At 37.6% G+C, this 23,618-nt stretch overlaps 1 protein-coding gene across 3 annotated transcripts; it reads right to left on the minus strand.

Annotated features, from left to right (window-relative positions):
• Positions 1-245: 245 nt before the first annotated feature.
• LOC132625552 (glutamate--glyoxylate aminotransferase 2) lies at positions 246-6,816 on the minus strand. 3 transcript variants are annotated; one of them, XM_060340154.1, is made up of 14 exons: positions 6,669-6,816; positions 5,623-5,763; positions 5,000-5,065; positions 4,800-4,917; positions 4,297-4,378; positions 4,121-4,208; positions 3,845-4,003; positions 3,135-3,308; positions 2,909-3,040; positions 2,214-2,279; positions 1,951-2,015; positions 1,301-1,392; positions 1,064-1,220; positions 246-522 (listed from the first exon to the last, which is right to left on the minus strand). In XM_060340154.1, exons 1-14 carry the CDS (start codon positions 6,786-6,788, stop codon positions 417-419), a joined length of 1,566 nt encoding a protein of 521 aa, XP_060196137.1. In that variant the 5' UTR covers positions 6,789-6,816; the 3' UTR covers positions 246-416. The 3 variants fall into 3 exon arrangements, with proteins under 3 accessions (XP_060196137.1, XP_060196141.1, XP_060196148.1); XM_060340158.1 differs by having other exon boundaries at positions 6,607-6,702; XM_060340165.1 differs by lacking the exon at positions 6,669-6,816 and adding an exon at positions 6,436-6,589.
• Positions 6,817-23,618: the final 16,802 nt, after the last annotated feature.

Here is a 23,618-nt window from a genome sequence, read left to right on the forward strand (position 1 = left end):
GGAAATTGTACCGCCAAATTGTATTATATCTGCTCTTAACACTAATAAACCTTCCAATGTGATATAAGTGTACTTTACTTGTAATTTTTCAAAGATAAAGGTGGACCTATGTTTACATTCATTTTTTTTTAATTTATAAGTAAAATTATATTTTAAAATCCTGTAACAAATAAAAGTAAATGGCATAAAGAACCAGTTTCATAACTTTTTTAATTGTTTTTGCACTTTTCCCTACAAAGATGTGATTGAAAAAGATTCTAAAGTTTTTCAACCTAGAAAGAAGTCAATTATGTGACAAAACTAAGAGGTCCTGCAAATCTCCATAACTTACTGAAAAATAATTCATCAACAGGAAAAGATAGTCAACATATTAAATAAGGACTCAAATCGTCTACACAATCGAATAGCCTCTGTGCTTATTCATATTGCTGCATGAATTCATCGTTGAACTTTTTGAAACTAGCCATTATTGCAGGCATATCTTCTTCTGCTGGCAAGATAGTTGTCCTTAGGTGGAACACCCTACATATAGAAGCAAACAAGTTTAATAAATTGGCTTTAGTTAAACTAATTGGACGGAGCATAACGTCTTAGGAAATGATCTTCTATAACCAGTTAGTTACAAGCGTCACAGGAAATGATCTCCTATAACCAATTACAATAGTAAAATAGCGCTCACCGGCCACTTTTCGGCCATGTCTTTGAAAAATAGGCCACATTCAGTTTTAAATTCTGCTTGGAATTCCACCAAGGAAATTTGGAACTCCATGACAATCGACTTTTTTTCAATTGCAAGGACTAAAAAATGGCTGTTTGAGATTTTTTACGCGTTACAATTTGAAGTAAACAAAACGGCCCCATAAAGGTCTCTTGTATTTATTTGCAGATTTCCTTCCGTTATATGTCGCCCGGACCGACTCTTCCGAAAGGGTCATATAACTAAAAGAACATTTGAAATAGCACATCAAGCGATCTTCCCCCCTTTAAAATAGCTTCCAATTTTGGTACAGAATTATGGATTTTCGGAAATAAACTGAAAATCTGATAAAGAGAATGAACTCACCCTTCCTTTTGACCAAAACCCGAACCCGGGACGGTGGAGATGCCCGTCGCTTCCAATAGCTTGAGACAATAGAAAACATCAGGAGCTTTCCCGAGTTCCTTCGCAGCGACTATCGCTCCGGGAGGCAATTTAATTTGTGGGAAGGAATACATAGCGCCTGTTTAAATATTACCTCGCAAAATGTAAATGGTTACCTGGTTTAATCGAATACGAAAAAAGGGGAAATAGATTACTTGCCTTCTGTGAAATTACAAACAACATTTCTGCAGCTATTGAACCCGTCGGTCATTAGATGTGCCCTCCTCCTTAGCGACTCAAGGATCCCTTTGCTGCAACAAGTATCAATTACTATTTGTCACTTAAGAGAAAATTTTATTTGCATGTGTAAGAAGAAAATAGCAATCACCGCCATGAAGGAGAAAAGGAAAATCTGATTAACCAAAAACTCGAACCATTAGTAGTCATATTTACACATACGTAAGGAAACAAATCCCGTTCCCTTTTCCTTCTTGACATGAATGACAGTCATGAAGTCATAGAAATGCATCATAATATCATAAGATGAGTACACTAATTTTTTGAGCTTTCTCTATATTCATGTTAGGTACGATAGAAGTCGGCGAGACAGAGTTCAACGCCTAAGCATACAATGGCACTCAAACTCTGTGCTGCTCGGACTCTCAAAAAGTGTTGTTACACCAGTGTTGGATCATCCAAAAAATGCACTACTTCTAGAGGATCCGACATGCACCCGTTGGCATTTTTAAGAGTCCAAGCAACATAAATCGAAACATAGGGAAGACAGTGAGGCTTTCTACTCTAATTCCAACACTTCCACATATGAAGTTCACGAATTTTATGTAGCACAGATGTAAGCAGTAAAATACCTTTCTCTGGAAAATTGCTCATATGAGATATCTCCGGGCTTAGGGGGGTTTGCCAGTAACCCCAACTGTCGGAAAGAAACAGAATACAATCATTTCTTGTTAGAAGAAGGTTTAGGATTAAAAAGAGCAAACTGGCCACAATCTTTAGATAGCATAAAAAGAAGGTAGCAAATTGTTGATGGTCGAAGGAAAGTTGATTGCTAAATTTATAATACAATAAGATTTCCTCGCAATCTTGAAGGAAATAAATAAAGAGTACTCACAAATATCTGTGCAGACACATTTGGACTGAGCGATATCGAAGCAACCTTGTATATCTCTTCAACAGACTGCAACATCAAATGCGAGAGAAAATAATATATCTCAGGAGTACATAGATTTTTGGCCTATAAAATGACCATCAATGTTTTATAACATAATGCATTTTGGAATAGCTCAAGCCAGTAGCGGAACCGGAATTTTCATTAAGAAGAATCAAAATATAAAAATGTAAACACACAAAGAAGCCAAAGAGATTAACATCTAGTATATATAACTTCTTTTTTTCACGTATCTACACTGTAATTTTTCGGCGAAGGGTATCAAATGACCCCGCCACTGACTCAAACTGATGTCTAGCCCCACAAATAAAGTTAGTTAATCCAATACTTTTCCCCTTCAATATCAACTCGGGTTCATTTCTATACCAGCATAAACAAAAAGTTAGTTAATCCAATATTTTCCCCTTCAATATCAACTCGGGTTCATTTCTATACCAGCATAAACAAAAAGCATCCACTGTAACCCTGCCGTAAGAAAAATTGAGATAAATAAATCTTTAACTATGAAAAGAACTGCATTGCCAATTTAAACCATAAAAGGCAACTCGACATAGAGGGGTAAGCACATTAGTAGAAGCAACGATTATTCCTAGTAAACTTCAATCACTGCCGTTGGAATTGGGAACGACGAAACAAACCTTGGAAGGAATGTTGGTCATCTCAAAGTATCCACCACGCTGTCCGCATTCTCCCCAATAACCTTTGGAAACTGTATGAAACGAAACTAGTTGAAGCTCCTTGCTTATGGGCGGACCCATATCAAATAAAACCTACAAATTTGGAGAACATAAAATATTATTCGAGATCCAATAATATTTGTCAGTTAACAAATTCTTGAAATAAAAAACTTATATATGTATATACCTTCCTTGCACTTATGAAAGGGTGCTCATCTTGGTAAATATTTTGCTGATAAACTTCATCTCCAAGTAAAACCAAATTTTCTTCATAGCAGAATTGTATTATTTGTCTAAGATTTGCTTCACTAAGACACTGTCCAGTAGGATTTCCGGGGTTTATAATCACCATTGCTCGTACCTAGGCAATAATATAAGCATAAGCTGTTTGCACGTACAATTGCATATGCTAATTATAATGAACAACACAAGATACAGTAAAACGTTACAAGTTAAAAAGTATTTAACTCCTATGCATGGATGGTATAACAAATATTTACACAATCAAGTAAATCTAACCTAGAAACCATAACAAGTCAAATTACACAGATAGTGTAAAAATTTGACTACATTGTCGGTGTAAATAACTTAAATCCTCGTAAAAATGCACAATTTGAAGGGAACCAGCCCCACAAATTAGCTTTTCAAGTTTGCCTGTCCTCAAAAATATGTATCAGTTCCCGAAATGCTGTGACAGTCCCTTTTATAAGAGTAAAAACACATCCAAAACTGCCCAAAAAAAGAAAAAAAAAAAAAAAAGACCGACTTTCGGACCGACAACAGTACAAGATATGGACTCCAGCACAGCCTAAACCCCTCAAAATGGGAAATGTACATAACCACACAGGTGAGTATGTGCGTGTGCATATCTGGAAACCAAAATTTAGGCATACTCACAGTTATTCCGTTTTGTCGGGCTTGTCCAATAGATTGCTGAAGATCATTGATATCAAGGCCCCAGTCCGCAGTCTCTTCAAGATAGTATGGAACAAGAGAACCCCCGTACAGTGATATTGTAGCGGAGTATAGCGGATACTGTGGAACCGGGACCAACACCTAACAAGTAGTACATAACGATAACAAATATTACAATGCGCGTGAAACCAATAACCTCAAAGAATTTTCAGAAAATATTTGTTATCCTTTTTTCTTCTTTTTGTTTATACTAGTTACCCCGTCAGCAGGGCCCCGGATGATAGTATGTAATATCTGCATTATTCCTTTGCTGGCACCGTCCGTTAGAAATATGAGTTCTGGATCACTGAAAATGAATAATAAGTATGAGCTCAATTAACTAAAATCGAAATCATGGTAAAGAGACCAGTTAGAATGATAAAAAGCCATATGACCTCGGATATCCATCACGTCTCTCAATGAAATCTGCAATTTCTTTCCTTACACCAGGAATGCCACGGGAGTCGCTATAAGCACCTAGTTCACGAGCAGTATGAAGTTATCATTTCTCAAAACAGAGATGATAAATGCACGGCTTTCTATCAACGAGATAATAAGATTAGAATTTTAAGAACATAAGACAAAACTATAAATTAAGTGTGCAAAAGGAGTAAATGATGACAACAATAATCCAACGTTCACTAGAACATAAAAAAGGGATAGTAATTCCTGAGGAAAATTTAAAAAGTTTTGTTTGTGTTTCTATATGAGATGAAGGTTATTTTATGTTACTCTGACTCCTCAAAAGTACAGCCGTGTGTGTTGGATCCTCCAAAAGCTATGCATTTTCCGATTAACCGATACGGGTGCTGAAGCATTTTCGGTAAGGTCCGAGCTACGTGGATGATAAAATTACTCAATTTCTACAATAATATATAGTTCAAGTGAGAAAGGATACCTAGACCTCCTGAGTTCAACGAAAGATAATGTTTAGCCCTTGCGATTGCATCAGCAGGGAATAAGAGTCCAACATTAGGATCATCCAGTAAAAATGGAGCTTGGCAGAGAGCAATGACCTGAAATTAAAGAGTACCGATGCTTTACGTGTACCAAACCATAACCATCACATAGAACAGATGATCGATGATCACAACAAACCTGGCGTGGAAACGTCAGTGGCTTCTGCCCGAGGGCGTGAGGATTACCAACATTTGTGAATATAATCTGCACAGTAAAAAGAACCTTGGTATAGTTACACTAGTACTCTCAATGACATTGCTTGATACTGTTAAAAAAATAAGGGGAACAAAAAAGCTTTTGAATCACCCAAAAAAAAAAAATCCTGGTTTAATAAAGCACCAATGAAGACCAAAATTTGAAATAATAGGCTTCACAGAATCAGGTGCTATTTGGAAATTGGAATCCTACTGATACTCTGGTAGTGGCAAATCCAAAAATCCTAACAACCGAATATTTTAAAAAATAAATGCAAGCGTCCACACGGGATTCGAACTTGTTAAACCTATAACAACTTTGATCCATATTTTCCACTAAAATTGAATATTTCTTTATGCCAAGGGGATTTGAAAAATTGATATACTACATATACAAAAAACATTCATTTTTATCCTATTGGCACAGTATACTTTTCGAACAAAGGGGTTAATTCCCCCCGAATTTAAAATTATAAAATGTCTAAATATAAAGAGCAGCGGATGCACAGTATATACTACGAGTTCGGTAGAATTCGGTTGCGTTCGATGGAAACTGAAAATGCTTACCTTTTTGCCTTCCTTCTGAAGTTGAGAAGCTCGAAGATAGAGCTCACCTCTAACTGCATATTGACACTTCTTCACATTTTCATTCAAATTCTCATAGTCTAACGGCTTTGACGACATTTTAAACAATAGCACCTCCTTAACCTAGAATTATAGGAATAAATTATCAGCAGTAAAAAGAAATATTTAGTGGTAGGATACTACTACTAAAAGAATTAGCAATGGCTAAATTCTATAATTAAACAATAGAGTCCATTGCTAATCCAATTTAACGACGGACTAGCATGGATTATCAAAAAATTCTGTTAGATACAATCTATTCGGTGAGTTACGAAGTTCGTAGCTAATTTAAAGTGGCACAACAGCCAATATAATAAGAAGATTATGTAAACATCATTCAACCACAAATCCAAAGACCACCAAGCCAACAATTGTTTTAGCAGTTCCTTTACCTAGAAGTATAAGAATAAATTCTGAACATTCAAAAGAAATCAGGAATACTAGCTACTGACATCAGGAATTAGCCACGGTCAAACGCTATAGTTAAACAACACAATCCGTTGCTAATCATATTTAGCTACAGAATATCACGGATTATAAAAAATTCTGTTAATTACAAGCTATTTAGCGACAGATTAGCTACGAAGTTCCAAGCTAATTTCGCTTCTTTTTTTTAAAAGTAAAAAGCAGCCAAGAACTATAATAAGAAGATTATATAAACATCATTTAACCACTAATCCAATGACCACCAATACCAAATCTTTTTTTTTTGAACTGGAAATTCTACTTCTCTCTTAGCTCAACAAAAATAATTACCTTAACAACTCTAGTTCTTGAACAATGGAATTCAAAAAAATGGAAGAACAATGGAGCTCAAGAAGATAAGGGTAGAGTTACATGATATTTAATGAAAAGCAGCCAAGAACTATAATAAGAAGATTATATAAACATCATTTAACCACTAATTAATACAATAACCAGCAATACCATTTTTTTTTCTTTTTTTGAACTTGAGACTACTTCACTCTTAGCTCAAAGAAAATAATTACCTTAACAACTCTAGTTCTTGAATAAAGCAATTCTAGAAATGGAAGAACTATGGAGTTCAAGAGATGAGGTAGAGATTTCCGTGGGCGTTTTTTGTCATATTTGCTCCACGTGGCAGGCATGCAGTGTGATGAATTGGCATCATATGAAATGATGAGCCCCACTCTGTTGAACTGTGTGCCCGTTCAAATGTGTTCACTATCTTTGGGAAAGAACTTGTTCTACTGTTTATGTTTATTTAGGATTTATTGGTTTTGGTGTGATAAATTACTTCTCTTCACTTTCCGTTTCTTGTTTACTTGTTCAATTTAGATTTTAGATTTTTAGTCCCTCATGTGATGACCCGCCACGTCATCATGACACCTAGGTGCCATTTGAAATTATTTCTGCCATGTGGATACTGACATGGAAAAAGGTCTAGTATGTGTGGATGATTCTAGAGCTATGGAGATTCTTATGAAATTGCTCTAGATTTTTATGAATTTGCTAGAAGATTTCTTAAGAAGGCCTTAGAATATTTTAGCATAGTAGATAATTCTAGAGAAGAGACTTCTTAGTAAATAGGTAGGGACTTCTTAGTAAATAGGTAAGGATTTATACATTAATTATTATTTGCATACTAGTCCTTAGGTGAGTAGTATAATAGAGGGGCATCTATTTGTAAAAATCATCAAACAAAAAATCAACCAAGTCTTCTATAGTAGAAAGCTTCCTCTAGCAAATTTCTTCTGTCTTTCTTAATTATTATTTCCTTAGCGATCTTGAGTGTAGTAATCTAGGCTGACTTAGCATAGCAAGATCGTAAGCAAGTTGTCAAGTACCGCACGTGTGCTTAGTTGAAGACTAAGAACGTGACAACTGAAAGTACAAGAGGGGGGGGGGGGGGTGAATTGTAAGCCTGTTAAAAAATCTAGTCGACTACTGTTTGGTGCCAGTCGACTGATAGCGAGACAGCCTGCACAAAATTATCAGTCCTTCGATTTGCACAAGTATAAACCACAATAAATAGTAAGGGTGCAGAATATAATATGAGAGCAATAAAATAAATGACACCAGAAATTTTTATACTGGTTCGGAACCAATGTGGTATCCTAATCCAGTCCCCTTGGGTTGCAAGGAGGTTATCTCTTTAAGCTCTTTGTAGTTTGAGTTGAGTACAACCTTTGTGGTTTTCCTCGTTCACCACCAACGTTTACAAGGTTGGTTTTCACTCGCTCACCAACAACGAACAAGGTTTGGTTTTGACACGCTCATCAACAATGTACAAAATTGGTTTTTCACTCGCTCACCAACAACGACTCTTTGGTTTTCACTCGCTCACCAAATAAACGAATAATGACACAACCTCTCAATACAAAGCCTCACCAACTATACTATATCTCTCCTCTCTTTTTTGTTTACACAGTAAGTCACTCAGGATTACAATGCTTATGAAAAGTAGAGCAAAGAACTTGAGAAGGTTGAGACGAAAGTATAAGTGGCTGCGTGCTGAACCAGTTTAACACTTCTTCTTTAAATAGTGGCTCGTCATGCTCCAAGGAATCTGATTTGTCTTGATACGGTGAATCTTCTAATTGAAATAGTATCTTCAGCTTTGATGAATTTTCTCCTCAATTGATTGCACAATATTTGCTCCACGAATTTTGCAGACATTCCTTTCTTGACACCGTTATAATGTATACCATATTTGAACTCTTGGAATATTATAGAAATATCTTCTTACTACATTATTTTCCAACTTCCCAATATTGTTTGAATTAGGAGTAACGTGAGAAGGCTTGGTCCTAATGGCTTGTTGGCTTTTATAACATTAAAGCCTTGGTCCATTAAGAAGGATTCTTTCTTGATACATGTGGACGTTGACTTCATCACTTTGTTTGGAGAAGATTCTGACCCATATTACTTCAGTGTCATAAAAGGAATAATTTCAACACTGACTTATTTCCTTCCTTTTATGACTCAGTACAATAGATATCTTACTTGATCTTTATAACCTCACTTCTAAGCCGTAGAAATTTCCTTGTACGGTGAGCTTTCCGAAATTAAAATTCTTTGCTTAATTGATGAATCTCGTCAAAGACTGCTTTCGTTTGGCAAGTTTCTGGCTGTACAAATTTGAGCTTTTATTTAGACAACCCAAGAGAATTTCAAGATCTTCTTCATTTCACCTGGGATCTTGATTTATATTAATTTGAATGTAATCACATTCGTCTTCTAGTATTTGGACTTTGATCACTCCGAACATGAACATTTTTGTGCACTTAAGACTTTTGGCATATCTTGATACTCCGTAGATTGTGGACCTTCCTTAAGTAACAAATTGATCTCGATCTTTTTATTTTCTAGAATATTTTTCTTCCATATGACCGTAGTAAATATTCTTTCCATAATTCTTGCACCTTGATTTGAGTAAGTCTTTTTCTTCAACATCTTCTTCCGTAATTCCATCTCGTAATATCTTCTTTTCCATATTTGATTATGTCACGACCCAACCCTGTGGGCCGCGACTGGTACCCTAACTGGGTACCCGTACATACCTACCTACTTAACAGAATTCCGTATCATACAGATTTTTTTTTCAAACAGATGTTTACAAAACCAGGCCGATACAGATACGGCACGCGCGCGAACATATACATACCTGAACATACAAAAATTTACAGATAAGCCGATAAGGCTAACATACGAATAACGTCACACAATCGTACGTACCTACCTGAACAGATGTAACCCGTAACCCACATATCTATCTACAGGCCTCTAACATACATACAGAATCATATGACGGGACAGGGCCCCGCCTGTCACGCCCCGAACCATGGCCTGGACGTAACACGGCACTCGGTGCCTGACTACATGTGACCGAGCGAACCACATGACTTGCTGAATCATCATGATGCATAACATAAGCGGAATATAACGTGAATGCATGATGAGCCTTTATAAAACGTAATAAGTCATAATACTTAATAAAGTACTTGTTTAAACATGAGTGAGCCAAAATGGCTATGCGACTTCGATTATCTGACATGACATAACTGTCTGTTCTAGTCTATGAAACCTCTATCATGAGTCTGACTGAAAAACATACTTACTGGGACAAGGCCCCCAGCATACCTTTAGATGCATAACTAATCATAAGATAAAAGTTGACTAAACCCCGAACGAGATGGGGCTCACCAATAAGCTGATACGGATGCTGTTCTACTGAGAAGATGTGTCGTCCTGTATATTAGTACCTGCATCGTGAAATGCAGGCCCCCGGGAAATAAAAAGGGGAAGTCAGCACATTGAATTTACTGGTATGTAAAGCAACCGGAAGAAACAACATGGAACATGGAATAACATAGTAAGAACTGAAACTGAAAACTTGGACATGAACATGAGCATGAGCATGAGTACAAAATCATGAAATTTAAAACTGAAACTGAGTACTGGAAGCATGAGATAGTCTGTAGTAATCTGTAATAATCTGTAATAATCTGTAATACCGACATAAACCACCACGGGGAGGAGCGTGGAGTCTGATCTCTGCCCGATCAGCTAAGCCATCTCGTACCTTGCCGGGGCACGAGACATGAACATAACATGAATGGATCCAAATCCCTCAATGGGGAACATATGAAGGAATCGTCCTACTTGGCGGAGCGATTCTTATCCTACGTTGGCATACGTAGTTTCAGGCTATCTGAGCCTTCTCGGTATTATTACAACTCCCGAACATGAAAATAATATAGTTGGCTAAGAAGCCCATGACTTTCGTGAATTAACTTGTACTTGTCTTGAAATCATGATTTCACGAAAGGACTTGTAAACATATTTTCATGAAATAACTTGTAAACTTGATCATGAGAAATACCATAATGCATAATCATACGTTTGTAGTTGACTTGAAAACATGCTTGTAATTTGTAAAATAACATTTTACAATTTCATATAAACATCATGAGAACACATGAGAAAGAATTCATGATTCATGGATTAAGCTATGATTCCTAATGTCCGAAATGGAGGTTTAGGAACACAATAACGAACATATATACGGAATTCATGTACATACATACATACATAATTACGGGCTACCAATATGTTGGGTTTAATGCCCTAGGATTTGAACTTCATAGAATTTACGAAACGGATCATGGGGAAGAACGTAGAGGTTCCCACATGTGGATGGAAGTTCTACATACCTTAACTTTCCCGCTTTTGAGCGTAGCACAATGTCCTTCAATCCCTTCAACTTCAATATATAGCAATACAAGCCATAGGGATTCTATATTAGCAACAATATCCATGTTTTGTTCATCTAAGCATTTTATCAAACACTTAGTGGGCATGAAGCTCTATAACCCTCATTAATGGTGTTTTCTTCACCCAATCCCCATTCTTTTACTTCTAGCTAATGCTACAATCTCAATTAGATGTAATTAACATCATTCTTCATCACCCATATGAATACAACAATCCCAAGTCAACAATCCAACAACTCTAGCATAATTCATATAATTCTCTTCATCAAACCCAATTATTATTCTCCCAAGAATTCATCAATTCACAACTATAAATGATTAGGGAGTAGAAACATTACCTTTTTGGAGTCCAATCCTCTTGAATTCGGGTTTTAGGGTTTCCACATCCAACAATAATATTCCAATCATAACCGTATGGATTTGAAGGGTTTTGGGGACTTGGATTCAACCTAGAATCATGATAAAACTTACCTTGGAAGGTTCTTGAGGTTTGGGATTTGTTGTCTCTGAGTTTAGAGAGAATTTTCGTGAATGGGGTGTTGGGGAAATAAACCCAACCCCAAATATAACAAGAAAACGCGTAAACCCGACTTTTGACCCGAAATTTACCTGTTTCGCGATGGTTCCGCGATGCGGGTGCATCGCGCAATATTCTGCAGCTAAAAACTCAGAGTTGCGCGATCGGTCCGCGAAGCGGGACCATCGCGCGCTATCGCACGCGCCCGCACGCGCCTCGAGAAGCGACGGGCGTTGGTTCTGCACAGCGCTCGGTAAAATGGGCATAACTTCTTGCACAGATGTCCGTTTGACCGCCGTAAGATACCGTTGGAAAGATATTTCAAAGGGCTACAACTTTCATCAAGGAAGTTTTCTCAAATTCACAACGGATTTTCATGAAATTTGACTGGAAGGCAGACGTATCAAAAACTTAGCCGATTCTATAGGATTTCAAGTGCCTTACTATTAGCCATATTGAGACGATCATATCTCCTTGCTCCGATCTCTAATTGGCTTGATCCTTATATAGTTAGAAAGGTATTTCTACATACTACAACTTCATTGATAGTACCTTCCAAAATTCCAAACCGATCAAGGAGTTATCGCTGCCCGAAATAGGCCTATTAACCATTTTCGCAAAACGTTTAAACCTTCCATGTTTCCACTAGAACTCTAATGATATGAGCTTAAACTCAGTCCCAAAATGCGGGGTGTTACAATATCTCCCCCTTGGAATCATTCGTCCTCGAATGATGGGTCATGGTTAAGAATATGGCTAGACATGGCTTGATTACATGAACGTGAAGGAAACATGACATGAAACATGGAGACTGAACTAACATGACTTGGTTACATGGAAACGTGAATACTGAGACATGAACATGGGCACTGGATAGCTGACCTGAGCGTGGAACATGAGACATAGCATGACATGGGGCATGAAAACTGACATGACATAGTTTCTTGAAAACATCAGTGCCCAAACATGAGACATGAATAGCGAATACATGAACTCGAACGTGAAACGTGAGGCAGGAATACATAAGGGACATTATAACTCTTCTCCAAAATGTCATTAAGCCATCATTATGTCGATACTCGTAATCCTTGCCCGACACACAACATATACCTTTCTTTCCTTAACAACTTTCGTCTCCTACCTCAAATGTCTTTGAAATCTCATTTAGAATCATTAAATATTACTCCTTACTCATCAACATGTCGTATACGTCATACCCTTCGTGGGTCTATTCGCGGTATGCTAACGGAGAAATTTCCTAGGTGTAACATTCTCCCTCTCTGTTGGAACATTCGTCCTCAAATGATAACATTCAGGATTCTACAAAAATTTCGCCAGAGTTTCCCCTGTAATATGGCACTACCAACCTGTCACAACAACCCATAATATCATTGCCTCACAGGGCTACATCACAATAGCACTATACATTGGCCACACACGACCAAAAGCATGAAAATAAAGCTTACATACCTCAAAATATTGGTGCTTCATCATAAATCTCTTCTGTCTCACATTTGTGTAAAATTTCTGGAAATTCTGCGTCATTTTCAAACGCTTCTGTATCAACTTGACTTTCTCCATAGCTTGATAAACCAAACATGGTCCTAGCAACTCTGCTTTACCAATTTCTAACCAACCAATTGGTGATCTACACCTTCGCCCATACAAAGCTTCAAATGGAGCCATCCCAATACTCGCTTGATAATTATTATTATATGAAAACTCAATGAGAGACAGGTGATCATCCCAATTACCATTGAAATCAAGGATACATGGTTACTGAACTAAATGAATACATGACTACTAAACTGTTGAGATACTAAATTGAATGTCTATTGAACTGACTGAAGACTGGCTGACTGAATACTGAGTTAACTGAATACTGGATTAGCTGAATACTGAGCTGGCATGAATACGTGAGTACTGGATTGATACCTGAGTACTAAGCTGACATAAATATCTGAGTATTGAACTAACATGAATATCATAACATGAGATCTGAATAGCGTATCTCTCTGACCATTTGTCTGAGGATGAAAAGTTGTGCTAAGGTTCACCTCCGTACCCAAATCCTTTCTGAAAGGATTTTCAGAAGTTCGCTGTGAACTGAGCACCAAAATCTAAAATAATGGACACTAGGGTCCCATACAATCCGGAAATTTCATTAACATATGACTTGGCATAATCTTCTTGTTCAATCTGTGGTCTTAACTGGCAAGAAGTGCGCTGACTTCGTAAGTCTGTCCACAATCACTGAAATTAAATCATACCTCCTAGCTGAACGAGGTGGACCTGATACAAAGCCCATATTGATTATTTCCCATTTCCAGACAGGAATATCAACATTATGAGTCAAGCCACCAAGCCTCTGGTGTTCGGCTTCCACCTGCAGACAATTCGGGCACCTAGCTACAAAATCTGCCACATCCTTCTTCATATCGTTAGCAGTAAATCTCCTTGATATAATGATACACCTTAGTGGAACCTGGGTAAATGGAATAACTAGAGTTGTGAGCTTCTAACATGATTCGCTCTCTGAGCCCATCAACATCTGGAACGCATAATCTGCCTCGATATCTCAAGGTACCATTATCTCCCTCTTGTTCAAAAGCTAAGGCTTTCTATTCGTGAATCCCCTCTTTCATCTGCAGCAAGTAGGAATCACCAAACTGATTCTCTCTAACTTCAATGACCAAGTAGGAATGCCATGTTCTGGGCAATAACTCCACCCACTTCAGAGTCTGAAAGTCGAATTCCTAGCTTGGAGAAGTACTGAAATTCTTTCACCTTAGTTCTCTTGTCTTCCTAAATCATGAGTTGTACTTCCCATACTTGATTTTTTTTTTTTTTTTTTTTTGAGATACTTCCTAAAATACTCATAGTACGGTTGTACGCTAAGTCTTTTACAAGCACCTTAGAGATTAGAGTCTTGTGCAATGGCATGATCTGGACATGATCTCATAGCTTTTCTGTGATCGCCTAATCGATAGTAATTGATCTTGACACGATTCGTTCGACGATCATTCTACTCACTTCGGGTTTCCTCTAAGATGAGGCATATTCCTCATGGAGACTATCTCATTATGCCAACTTAACTGAACTGAGGTTCTTCATATCTCATACTAACCATTCAGGTCTTCAATTATCTCACTGGACTTACTAGCGATTTATGCATCTCCCCCTTAGACCAAGGCCAACATCTTATATTTATAAATTCTTCTCTTCTGATGGGATTGCAATTAACGTTCCTTATCTTCTGAAATTTCTTTGTACTCTACAACACTGACGATTTTTTTTTCTCATATCTGAGCAATTTCTCATGGGGAAAAACTAAATTTACTTACATGAATGGGTTGCTACTGTATTCATAACTGGCATATTCCATCTTAACGACTTAACTCTGCTCACACTGTAAATATTAGGACAACCCCTTTTTGACAACTCTTAAAGGCTATTCTTCCGTAGTTTGCTCTTTTACGGCTTAGCTGATTTCTTCTTCCACTTGTCATACCCCATTTTAACTCGGAGGTTAAAGTAGAAGTACGACATTTTGGTGATTCCTGTTTTGTTGTTTTTAAGGAGTCGCCACCTAATTATTTATGATGAATTAGGACACCTAAAGTTTATTAAAGTTATTTTTAAAGTTAGCTCTGTTTAAGGTCTGCGAAACTTAAGATTCTAGGTAAGGGTTCAATTAGTCTAAAGGGAAGGTATTAGGCACCCTTTAAGACCCATTAACAATGGTTAACCGACCGGACTAAAATTTAATTAGGCTAGGTGTAAATATAGTATTATAGAAAAAGAAAGTAGGTTTGTAAGTATAGCTAAAGTTATAGATAAATATGTAAGAATGCTATTTAAAATAGAACTTGTAAGAATAATAATAATTTGTAAAAAAAAGTACTTTTAATGCTATTTTGAAATACGACCTATAAATGTTGTTGAAATTTTAAACGATAGTATAATAATAATATTTAAAAATATACTTGTAGAAAATATAGTGATTTAATAAGAGTTTAATTATAAATAAACCAAAAGAAATGGGATGAGTGATGTTTCATATGTATTCCGAATATGAATTACGCTAACTAACAAATTAAAATGTATTTGTAGAGTTATTGCAAGATTTATATTGATGTTTCAGCAAATGTGTATTTCAAGTGTTTGAAATGAACTAAAGTAAAAGAGTTATCCGTTAAATTAGTTTGCCTTTTATTTAGGATGAGCTAATGTTATGTAAAATTCGTGACGTTTTAAACTTCTAAGATAGTAAGTATAAATTATTATTCCGTTAGCCAAAAGATGTAGTCATGCTTTTTTGAAAATCAATTACTCAAATAAGTGTTATAGATACTATAAATAGTTTTTAAAATTAGAAGTGAATATAATTTATGGAGTTAACTACCCATTACTAAACTAAAACTTTTAATGTTACTAAAGCTTATCTTAATTAACAAGCATAAATGTTAGTTATACAAAAGCAAATAAAAATACACAAAAAATAAGGAAGAGAGTAAAAGAGTAAATGGGTTTGGCCCATTTATTAAGGCCCAGCTGAACTGTTAATGCTTATTGGGCTTAGGCCCAATCATTTCCTCTATATTGCTGCTGTGGTACTGTTGCTGTTGGCATTGATTGGGCTTTGGCCAAAATTTTATTTCCTTGCTGCGGACAGAGAGACTGGAACAGAGGGAAAGATTTTGTTGGGCTTTAGCCCAACGCCGAATGGGAGGTGACGAGTCCCCGCGGACTCGTATGCGATGTTTATGCATAAAATAAAAGACAAGGATTAGTATATAATCAACGGGTGAGATTAAACACGTAAAATATAAACGCGAAACAGATTGGTAGATTGCGTATATCTTGTACATTTCCCGTATATACGTGAGTATCCACATAAGGCAAGGCTAAGGATGATAGGCGGCTTTGTAGCAGTGCAAGTTAGGCATATGTCGGATATATTGGACAACAACTCATACTCATGCTAAATACTAATCAGTATACTAGAATATCTATGCATGCACAGTTTTGTCTAAGTTCAAAACACACTCAGATGGACAGACAAGTAAGTCATACTTTAAACAATGCGTGGGATATATCAATATGAATCCCTCAACTTATCAACTTAAACCTCACTGAATCTTACAATTCCAACCAAGTACTTCCCTTTGAACCTCAAACAATATCCAAAGGGGATGATAACACATATTGGTAATACATAGGCTGATACGGTTTTGAATCAATCAAAGATAAACACTTGAGCATATCCCATTCTATCCAGAGTGGGCATGAAATAAAAGGATCACAATGCATACAACTAACCATTATCTTCTCAATCTATTAAACTTAAATGGAAACAAACACATTCCATGACCGAGAACCTTTGATAGTTTCATTGTGGGAGATATGGCATACAACATATTTCAAGATTTAACTCACACTCACAATAACAAGAGAAAAAAAAAGTGTTTAGTCACCCAAGTTAAGGAGAAGGGGGTTTAACTTAAACCTCATATTTAGACAAAACTTAAGGCTGTTATCATGCTAGCACACATCATAAACACGGTATTGAGACATTAGGCTCAGATCTGGTTCAAGTTAAGAGATCAAGATGAACAAGTTCACAACGACCCATACATTAATCAAGCTACATCAGGTCAAACCAGACCAAGACGAACAATTTATATAGCTTTGACAGCCCTTGAACAAATACAACCAAAGCAACATACACAAACCTAACTACAGTTAACTTACACACGTGAAAGAATCACTGATGCCTTAATAATGAACTGAGTCCAAGTTGAAGCCTAGAGAGGATAACTACAGCCCTTAATGACTTAAGACTGCATTATTAAGCTATGGTCAAAACAGAAAATGAGACAACTCTAAATATGCTAGAATCACCATAGCCAGACAGTTTCTATTATGGGTTAAACCAGAACCAAACAACATCATATGATCATGGTTAGACTAGGCAGTAATTAAGCTGGGTTAAAGACATACTAATCAGTCAATCATGACAAAGACCATGACAGCATAATGACTTAATCACACTTGGGATCTAATGCTAAACCAAATATCATTATACTAATACGTTAATCAACAGAAGGTAACAGAGACTACAAGAGACTAGACGAGCTATTATCATCTAGCATTAATCGAATTTGAACTTAAACCACACAGCGATGACAAGGTAAACTGGCCTAAGTCTCAAGCTCATCATTCAACATTAATCTTATCAGTTTAAACAAACAGCCATGATCTTGCAGACCAAATAAAATCAACAACCAATGTCGATATGTCATATGATCATTCTATCATATCCACCCGAACAGATTACATTCATGACAGGGTATCTTATTTTTGAAAAAATAGAGTAAAAGAGAGACAGTGCTGGTCTGTTCTAATCGTATATATAATATACCTAAGATATACACAAATGGTGTGTATACCAGATGTATATCAAATGTATGTTTCTTCTTATCTTGATACCCCACTGTATATCCTACGTATATGCGGTTTTAAATACGTCCTAAATCCTGGAAATTCATATCTTAAACAACAATAGACACCTTTCAGATTCGATTAATGATTAATGTCTTATCCTAACAAACCCCAAACGTCAAACAAACAACATGACGACAGCAAAATTAACATAACCACTGAACAGACAGCAGAGTAAACTAAAATCCTAAACACACAGAAATTACAGATCACGAGTGACAATTATATCGAAGTTTACCTGTTTGTGGTGCAGTGAAGTGAGGCGTCGAAGTCGTCGAATCTACACTCTCGTTATGAATAGACTCGAACAGGAGCGAACCTCAAAATCGATTAAAGAAACTAAAGTTTTCAACCAAACAGATAGAGTAATCGTTGGCTGCTTTCTTGGAATCTCCTATATTTGATGATTAAACTTGGGTTTTGTAGGGAATTTTTGGTTCTAGATCCTTCGTTTTTCTATCTGTCCCCCCTTTAACAGAACAATTCACCCCAAATTTATAGGGCTTCGTTTGGTTTAAGAAAAGAGAGGAGCGTGGGAGAGATGATCGGCGTGGGGAAACAAAGGCGACAGACGCATGGGGGACAACTGTGAGTGGAGGTGCAGGGATGGCAAGAGAGGAAAGGGGGTGTGTCAGACGCGTGCAAAAGGAGTATGGGAGAGAGGAGAGTGGAGAGAACGTGGGTGGTCAGAAAGGAAACGTGGAGGAGTGGATGAAGTCAGAGCAGGTGGGGGAAAAGAGGAGAAGAGGAGAGGATAAGAGGAGTGCGACGGAAGTGGGGGGGTGGCGATGAGAGGAAGGCGAGGGAGGCGAAGCGATAGTGGAAGGGAAAGGTGGAAGTGCAGCGGCGATGGGAGAAAGAAGGAGTTAGGGTGAGAGAGAGAGAGAGGACGAAGGAGGCGGGTGAGAAGGAGAAAGAGGAGAAGAGGGATTAGGGTAAAGGAGAAAAGGATGGGCTGGACCGGGTCGGGTAATGGGCTGGTCAATAATTCGTTTGGGCCGGTCTATTAATTCAAATATGGGCTGACATAAATGTGGGTTGGGTATTAAAATATGGGTTGTTTATTTGAGTAGGGGAATGATATTGTATTGGTATTTTGGGCCATTAATTTGGCTGAAAATTGTTGGTCCTTCCTCCGCTATTTTAATTATTTTTGGGCTTCTAATTTAATAACTAGTACCATATTTATTATGGTAGATAAATAGTAATTAGTATATAGAAAGTAAGGATTTTACAAAGTGTTGTCTTGTAATTAATTTAACGATTTCAGACCCGAAAATGAAACGATGACTAACCGTTTAAAATTTGTGATAAAGTAATGCTCGTAATGTTTAAAAAATAAGAGTAGTGAAAATAATAGTAGTGAAAATAAAGTATTTAGTTCGTCAGTAGATTTAGAACCCCGAGTAAATTAAATAAAAAAATAGGGACAAAATTGGGTGTCAACACCATTAATCACTCTACTCTAAACTTAACTTAAGCCCTTGGTTTCTAACACACATTCGGATGTATCCGAACTGTCACCCACTCAAGGTGTTCATCTAAATAGGGAATCAAATTATATTTCTCAAGGTTAGCCGTACTCGTAACTTAGTCAAATTTTATCATTACTGTTTACATGGCTTTTCCAGACATATTACGAACTTATACCTTATTCTCCTTCTATTTCTAGGAAAATTTTGGCAGAGTTTCCTCTGTATTTCTTACTATCCCAAAACCTGCACGCAGAAAATACAAACAATGCCTCACAAGGCCAGCATATATACATATATCATATCATATCGTAGCCACACAGGGCTCCCAATTTCAACAACAGTATAAAAAAATGATGAACTTACCTCATATGTCCAACTCAAACTGTACCTGTTACACTTTCCTGTTTATTTTCCCTTTCAATCTTTAACTGTAGATAGAGTGGGTTCTGATGAGCTCCGGTAGAAAACTGTCTACCACCACTCCCTTGAGATCCTCCATGATTTACCTTTCTCAAGAACATCATTATCATTCAATATACCATTCATTCCACTACACCCCTTCTCGGGCAACTTACATTGTATTCCTCTTTCAATAGCACTTGAAGTCTCATTCGTTACCAGTAAGTACTGCACAATTGTACCCCCTATGGTTAAACATCCTCACTTGGACCTTGAATTACCGGTTCATCTCCTGCGCATTCGAAACGTATGTAATTTGAGAGGAAGAGAAGTTTCTTATTGCTCTAAGCTTCATGGCACGATCTAGAGTAGAAAGAAATGAGACAATCCTGAATGTCTTGGTGGTCAACTGTTTATATATGTGGCGCGCACACACATATAAAAGTGACCCCACTGGACACGGTTTCATAGACTCCCTAAGACACTTGAACCTAGGCTCTGATACCAAGCTTTGTCACGCCCCGAACCATGGCCTGGACGTAACACGGCACTCGGTGCCTGACTACATGTGACCGAGCGAACCACATGACTTGCTGAATCATCATGATGCATAACATAAGCGGAATATAACGTGAATGTATGATGAGCCTTTATAAAACGTAATAAGTCATAATACTTAATAAAGTACTTGTTTAAACATGAGTGAGCCAAAATGGCTATGCGACTTCGATTATCTGACATGACATAACTGTCTGTTCTAGTCTATGAAACCTCTATCATGAGTCTGACTGAAAAACATACTTACTGGGACAAGGCCCCCAGCATACCTTTAGATGCATAACTAATCATAAGATAAAAGTTGACTAAACCCCGAACGAGATGGGGCTCACCAATAAGCTGATACGGATGCTGTCCTACTGAGAAGATGTGTCGTCCTGTATATTAGTACCTGCATCGTGAAATGCAGGCCCCCGGGAAATAAAAAGGGGAAGTCAGCACATTGAATTTACTGGTATGTAAAGCAACCGGAAGAAACAACATGGAACATGGAATAACATAGTAAGAACTGAAACTGAAAACTTGGACATGAACATGAGCATGAGCATGAGTACAAAATCATGAAATTTAAAACTGAAACTGAGTACTGGAAGCATGAGATAGTCTGTAGTAATCTGTAATAATCTGTAATACCGACATAAACCACCACGGGGAGGAGCGTGGAGTCTGATCTCTGCCCGATCAGCTAAGCCGTCTCGTACCTTGCCGGGGCACGAGACATGAACATAACATGAATGGATCCAAATCCCTCAATGGGGAACATATGAAGGAATCGTCCTACTTGGCGGAGCGATTCTTATCATACGTTGGCATACGTAGTTTCAGGCTATCTGAGCCTTCTCGGTATTATTACAACTCCCGAACATGAAAATAATATAGTTGGCTAAGAAGCCCATGACTTTCGTGAATTAACTTGTACTTGTCTTGAAATCATGATTTCACGAAAGGACTTGTAAACATATTTTCATGAAATAACTTGTAAACTTGATCATGAGAAATACCATAATGCATAATCATACGTTTGTAGTTGACTTGAAAACATGCTTGTAATTTGTAAAATAACATTTTACAATTTCATATAAACATCATGAGAACACATGAGAAAGAATTCATGATTCATGGATTAAGCTAGGATTCCTAATGTCCGAAATGGAGGTTTAGGAACACAATAACGAACATATATACGGAATTCATGTACATACATACATACATAATTACGGGCTACCAATATGTTGGGTTTAATGCCCTAGGATTTGAACTTCATAGAATTTACGAAACGGATCATGGGGAAGAACGTAGAGGTTCCCACATGTGGATGGAAGTTCTACATACCTTAACTTTCCCGCTTTTGAGCGTAGCACAATGTCCTTCAATCCCTTCAACTTCAATATATAGCAATACAAGCCATAGGGATTCTATATTAGCAACAATATCCATGTTTTGTTCATCTAAGCATTTTATCAAACACTTAGTGGGCATGAAGCTCTATAACCCTCATTAATGGTGTTTTCTTCACCCAATCCCCATTCTTTTACTTCTAGCTAATGCTACAATCTCAATTAGATGTAATTAACATCATTCTTCATCACCCATATGAATACAACAATCCCAAGTCAACAATCCAACAACTCTAGCATAATTCATATAATTCTCTTCATCAAACCCAATTATTATTCTCCCAAGAATTCATCAATTCACAACTATAAATGATTAGGGAGTAGAAACATTACCTTTTTGGAGTCCAATCCTCTTGAATTCGGGTTTTAGGGTTTCCACATCCAACAATAATATTCCAATCATAACCGTATGGATTTGAAGGGTTTTGGGGACTTGGATTCAACCTAGAATCATGATAAAACTTACCTTGGAAGGTTCTTGAGGTTTGGGATTTGTTGTCTCTGAGTTTAGAGAGAATTTTCGTGAATGGGGTGTTGGGGAAATAAACCCCAACCCCAAATATAACAAGAAAACGCGTAAACCCGACTTTTGACCCGAAATTTACCTGTTTCGCGATGGTTCCGCGATGCGGGTGCATCGCGCAATATTCTGCAGCTAAAAACTCAGAGTTGCGCGATCGGTCCGCGAAGCGGGACCATCGCGCGCTATCGCACGCGCCCTCACGCGCCTCGAGAAGCGACGGGCGTTGGTTCTGCACAGCGCTCGGTAAAATGGGCATAACTTCTTGCACAGATGTCCGTTTGACCGCCGTAAGATACCGTTGGAAAGATATTTCAAAGGGCTACAACTTTCATCAAGGAAGTTTTCTCAAATTCCCAACGGATATTCATGAAATTTGACTGGAAGACAGACGTATCAAAAACTTAGCCGATTCTATAGGATTTCAAGTGCCTTACTATTAGCCATATTGAGACGATCATATCTCCTTGCTCCGATCTCTAATTGGCTTGATCCTTATATCGTTAGAAATGTATTTCTACATACTACAACTTCATTGATAGTACCTTCCAAAATTCCAAACCGATCAAGGAGTTATCGCTGCCCGAAATAGGCCTATCAACCATTTTCGCAAAACGTTCAAACCTTCCATGTTTCCACTAGAACTCTAATGATATGAGCTTAAACTCAGTCCCAAAATGCGGGGTGTTACACCGCCGTACCCAGAATTTCCATACATACAGAACATACAGATATCAGAAGATGTATATACCGAAGTACATGCTCCGAATCAAAAGGAGCTCTTCAAGATAGCAGAATCTGTGCCCTAGACTGGCGGCGTGTCACCGAGTACGTCTGTACCTGCGGGCATGTAACGCAGCCCCCGAAGAACCGGGGGTCAGTACAAAAATGTACCGAGTATGTAAAGCAGAAATATATCAAACATAATCATGATCTGGACCGGAAGCGCAGAAATATAATAGACAGGCTCATAAGCAGGACAGACAGAGTCATAGTCCTGACAGACGGATAGAATCATGGTCCAGACAGACAGAATCAGAATCTATACGGACATACAGAATCGGAATCCGTCGGCCAGATAATCCAGACGGGCAAACAGAATCATAACCAGTCGGACAGATAATCCGGACGGACAGACAAAATCATAACCCGTCGGTCAGATAATCCGGACGGACAGACAGAAGCATAACCCGTCGGTCAGATAATCCGGACGGACAGACAGAAGCATAACCCGTCGGTCAGATATCAGAAATTCTTCTCCGATCTCCGTCACACATCATAACATAACCACGGTACCCGGGGGCGGACAGATAACACAGCACCCCGAGCCCG

This window comes from Lycium barbarum, chromosome 2 (genome assembly GCF_019175385.1).
Source record: "Lycium barbarum isolate Lr01 chromosome 2, ASM1917538v2, whole genome shotgun sequence".
NCBI lineage: Eukaryota > Viridiplantae > Streptophyta > Magnoliopsida > Solanales > Solanaceae > Lycium > Lycium barbarum.

What these genes read in the sequence shown, in the direction of transcription:
- LOC132625552 (XM_060340154.1), bottom strand. Translation starts at nt 6,788, where the DNA reads ATGCCTGCCACGTGGAGCAAATATGACAAAAAACGCCCACGGAAATCT. An exon ending in GTTGAACTCAGGAGGTCTAG is followed by an intron (nt 4,379 to 4,799) that starts GTATCCTTTCTC and finishes CTCGTGAACTAG; the next exon opens with GTGCTTATAGCGACTCCCGT. An exon ending in TCCGGGGCCCTGCTGACGGG is followed by an intron (nt 4,004 to 4,120) that starts GTAACTAGTATA and finishes ACTACTTGTTAG; the next exon opens with GTGTTGGTCCCGGTTCCACA.